General features: G+C 62.8%; 1 protein-coding gene across 1 annotated transcript; it reads right to left on the bottom strand.

Moving 5' to 3' along the window:
• Positions 1–369: 369 nt before the first annotated feature.
• FAM241B (family with sequence similarity 241 member B) lies at positions 370–1,433 on the bottom strand. The gene is made up of 2 exons (XM_047072799.1): positions 1,341–1,433; positions 370–639 (listed from the first exon to the last, which is right to left on the bottom strand). Exons 1-2 carry the CDS (start codon positions 1,431–1,433, stop codon positions 370–372), a joined length of 363 nt encoding a protein of 120 aa, XP_046928755.1.
• Positions 1,434–3,174: the final 1,741 nt, after the last annotated feature.

The following is a 3,174-nucleotide window of genomic DNA, read 5'->3' as shown; positions in this document are numbered from 1 at the left end:
ACAGGGGGAGTCATGCGCGAGTTCCAGAGGCATGAGAACACGCCGGCACCAAGTTCAGGCTTTCTTCTTGGCATGAAAGGATTGGAAGAGAACTGGAAAGGGAATCCCTTTCTTGCTCTGACTTTGTGCTTAACGCGGGCCCAATACTACCTAAAGCCGTCTCAAGGGACTGAGGGGATCCACCCAATCCTTCGGGAAGGCTGGACCGGAGGCTTCCTCTGCCTCACGCCTCACGCCTCACGCGACGGGAACGCGCGTTCTCTGAGCGCACCTTCAAGGCACCCTGAGACCCCTGCCCCTGTGCCTGTTCTCACCCCCCAGGCCCCAAAACTCCCTCTCCTCCACGCCTGCGCCACTAGCTGCCAGAGGTCACCGCTGACTCAGGTGGGACACCAGGTAGACGAGGCCCACGAGCAGGAGTCCACGCACGCCAAGCATCATGAGCAGGAAGAGAAGCAGGATGGAGGTCACCGGCTCCACGGCATGGTTGCCGAGATGCCACTGGGGGAAGCCCATGTTCACCAGCTGCCGGTTGAGGTCACTGAACGGGGACTGAGCAGCGCCCAGCCTAGCACCCGCCTGCTGCTGGCGAGGGCCGGAACCCCCCAGGGGGGCACCATGGCCCCTGTTGAGAAAGCTCTGGAAGGTGAAGACAGAGAGACGAATGAATCTGGAGAAAGCTTCCCTGGCGCGAAGTCCTAGGCAACAAGGGAACCTTCTGGGCTGGGCTCTGCCCTCCCCTCCAGCCCCCGAGGGCCACACCTTCCTTCCTCAGCAATCTCCAGATGCCACCCCCGGGGATGCCAATCACAGAGTCATAAGCTCTCAGAGCACAGAAAATGCCACTCTATTTTCCCCAAGTCCTGCCAGGGAGAAGGTGCCCAGGCCAGAGGAAAAAAAAAGGGGTCAAGGAGGGCGGGACCACAGGGCGCAGCTCCCGAGCAGGCATTCATATCATCGCTCCTTCCTTTAACACCATCATGGTGTGGCCGTGGGCCCATCTTTGCCACCTTCCCCGGGTTCTCTGTCGGCCGGCAGGCTCTTAAACAAAGATGCCAGCTCCAGCAGGGTTAACCAAGTTAAAGGAGAGACAGCTGTTGGATTCAAAGTCTGAGAAGGCTTCCAGAAGAGCAAGAACTGGGGAGGAAGGGGCCTGGCTGGGACATAAATCTGCAGTTTTCCCCCAGTCTTGACCCTGTGTTCCCCAGCCCGACGCTCTGCAAAGAGGGCTTCAGGCTACAGAAGGTTAATGACTAGCAAGGGAGCTTCGGGGAGCTAAGGAGTCACTGGCACAGAGGACAGGAGGCCAGCTGCTCCTCCCACGGGCACCGGGCACCTACCTGTCGAGGGGTGCTGCTGCGCGAAGGGATAGTGTTCCTGACGCGAGGGTCGTCGTCCTGCACGATTTCCCCATTAGCCAAGATCCGCACCATCCTCCCAGGAGCTATGGGTCCCTGCTGGGCTGCACCCTTCCCCAGACCTGAAAGAAATGATTGATCAGAGGTAAAGAGACGCTTGCCTTCGTGGGAAAAGCTGCGATTCACACCCGTCACCCGTGACCTGCTGGCACTGTGTCTGATTAATTACAAGGAGAGAAATAAATGCAAGTTATTTGACAGACAAAAATCTTTCAGACATGGGAGTCCACTGGGAAAACTACCAAAACGATCCTTGGGGATGGATGTTCTAGGAACCACTTCCAGCAACCCCAGGGATGAGAGCCCACGCTGTGGCCCAGGGCCTTGTGGGAAGTCCACTGAGGCCCGCCGCACTTACACCTCCCGACACGCTCCGGAGCAGGTACAGCTAGAGGTCCAGAGAGGTCTAACCGGCCTGCCCAGGACCACTCACGTAGAGGCAACAGAGAAAGAAGGGGAAGCCACAGGAACGCTGGCCCCAGGTCCTTCTCTCGGCTCTAAATATGGAGTCCAGGGCACCGAGATCCTCCGTGTCCCCATTTCCCATCCGTTACAAAATGGCCCGTTGGGAGTAAATGCCAAGGACCCGGGCCTGCTCCCCACAGAAGCTCTGGGCCCACTTTGGAGCTACTTCAGGTTCACTGCCTGGCAGCAGACCATACTGCTGGCCACAGGGCCGCCAGCGCTGGGGGAGGAGCAGACCTTTCCCGCAGAGGGCACGCCCTCACCTGGCCCTCACCTCTCGGATAACACCAGTCCCCCCCACCCCCACCCCTGCTCACGGGGGCGGCGCCAGCCTTCCCAAACTAGGGGACGGGGGATGCGGCTGGGGCTCTGGGCCCGCCCGCTTCGCAGACCCCCAAGGGTGTCCGTGGGCTGGAGGTGGGGGTGGGGTCCTTCCATGGCGCTCCCCGAGTCTCTGTAAAGGCCATTCTTTTCTAAGGAGATGAGCCAGTTTTCACCTAAATTCTGAAAAGCTCTTGTGACACGCGCCCCAAAGGGGGTGAGGAGCCCCTGTTCTGTTGCCCTTGGCGCAGAGCGTGGGACAGGCGGGTCCCCCTTCCGAAGCCCGTCGGTCCCTGGAGAAGGCCAAGCGGGTCACGGAGCTCCGCAGTCCCTCGGCGCTTGGCCACGTCGAGCCCGCTGGGTGGGCGGAGGCCTCGGTTGGCCCTCGGGGCACCTGACTCGGGAGCTGGGGGGGGAGTTCGGGGGGGGGCGGGGGCGGCTGCCGCGGGGCGGGGGAGGGGACAGGGGGACGCGGGCTGCGGGGAGGGGGCGCCGCCCAGGCTGCCGAGCCCGGGCTCGGGGGAGGGGAGGGATGCGCGCCCGCTCGCCCGCGCCCCGGGCCCGGACACCCACCTTCGGGCGCGGCTCCCGGGCCTCGGCTGCGTCCACTCCCCGCGGCTCCCAGGCCGCTTCCTCCCACCTGACCTCACAGGAAGCTCGAGCCGCAGCGGCACGGCCAGCGGGCGGCGCCGCAGCCCCCTCTTTAGGCCGCCGGGGGCACTGCAGCTGCCGGGCCCGGGAGCGGCGCTGGGCAGGGAGGAGGGAGAGAAACTGGGCGCCACCGGGAAGAAGAAGGAGGGAGAAAAGAGGGTGGGGAGGAAAGAGCGGAGGAAGTAGGAGAAGGAGGAGGGAGAAGAAGAGGAGGAAGAAAGGGAAGTGGAGCCCGTGGAGGAAAAGCCCAGAGGGTGGGAGACCCTCTGCCCTGGGAGAGGCACAGGCTCAACCCACCAGTAAGAGCTTGCTGAGCAGG

Source organism: Lynx rufus, unplaced genomic scaffold, assembly GCF_022079265.1.
Source record: "Lynx rufus isolate CCGP_SWC_20201006 ecotype Redwood Valley unplaced genomic scaffold, mLynRuf1.p SCAF_11, whole genome shotgun sequence".
NCBI lineage: Eukaryota > Metazoa > Chordata > Mammalia > Carnivora > Felidae > Lynx > Lynx rufus.
The sequence above is the reverse complement of the archived record's forward strand: the minus strand, read 5'-3'. Positions and strand labels throughout refer to the sequence as shown.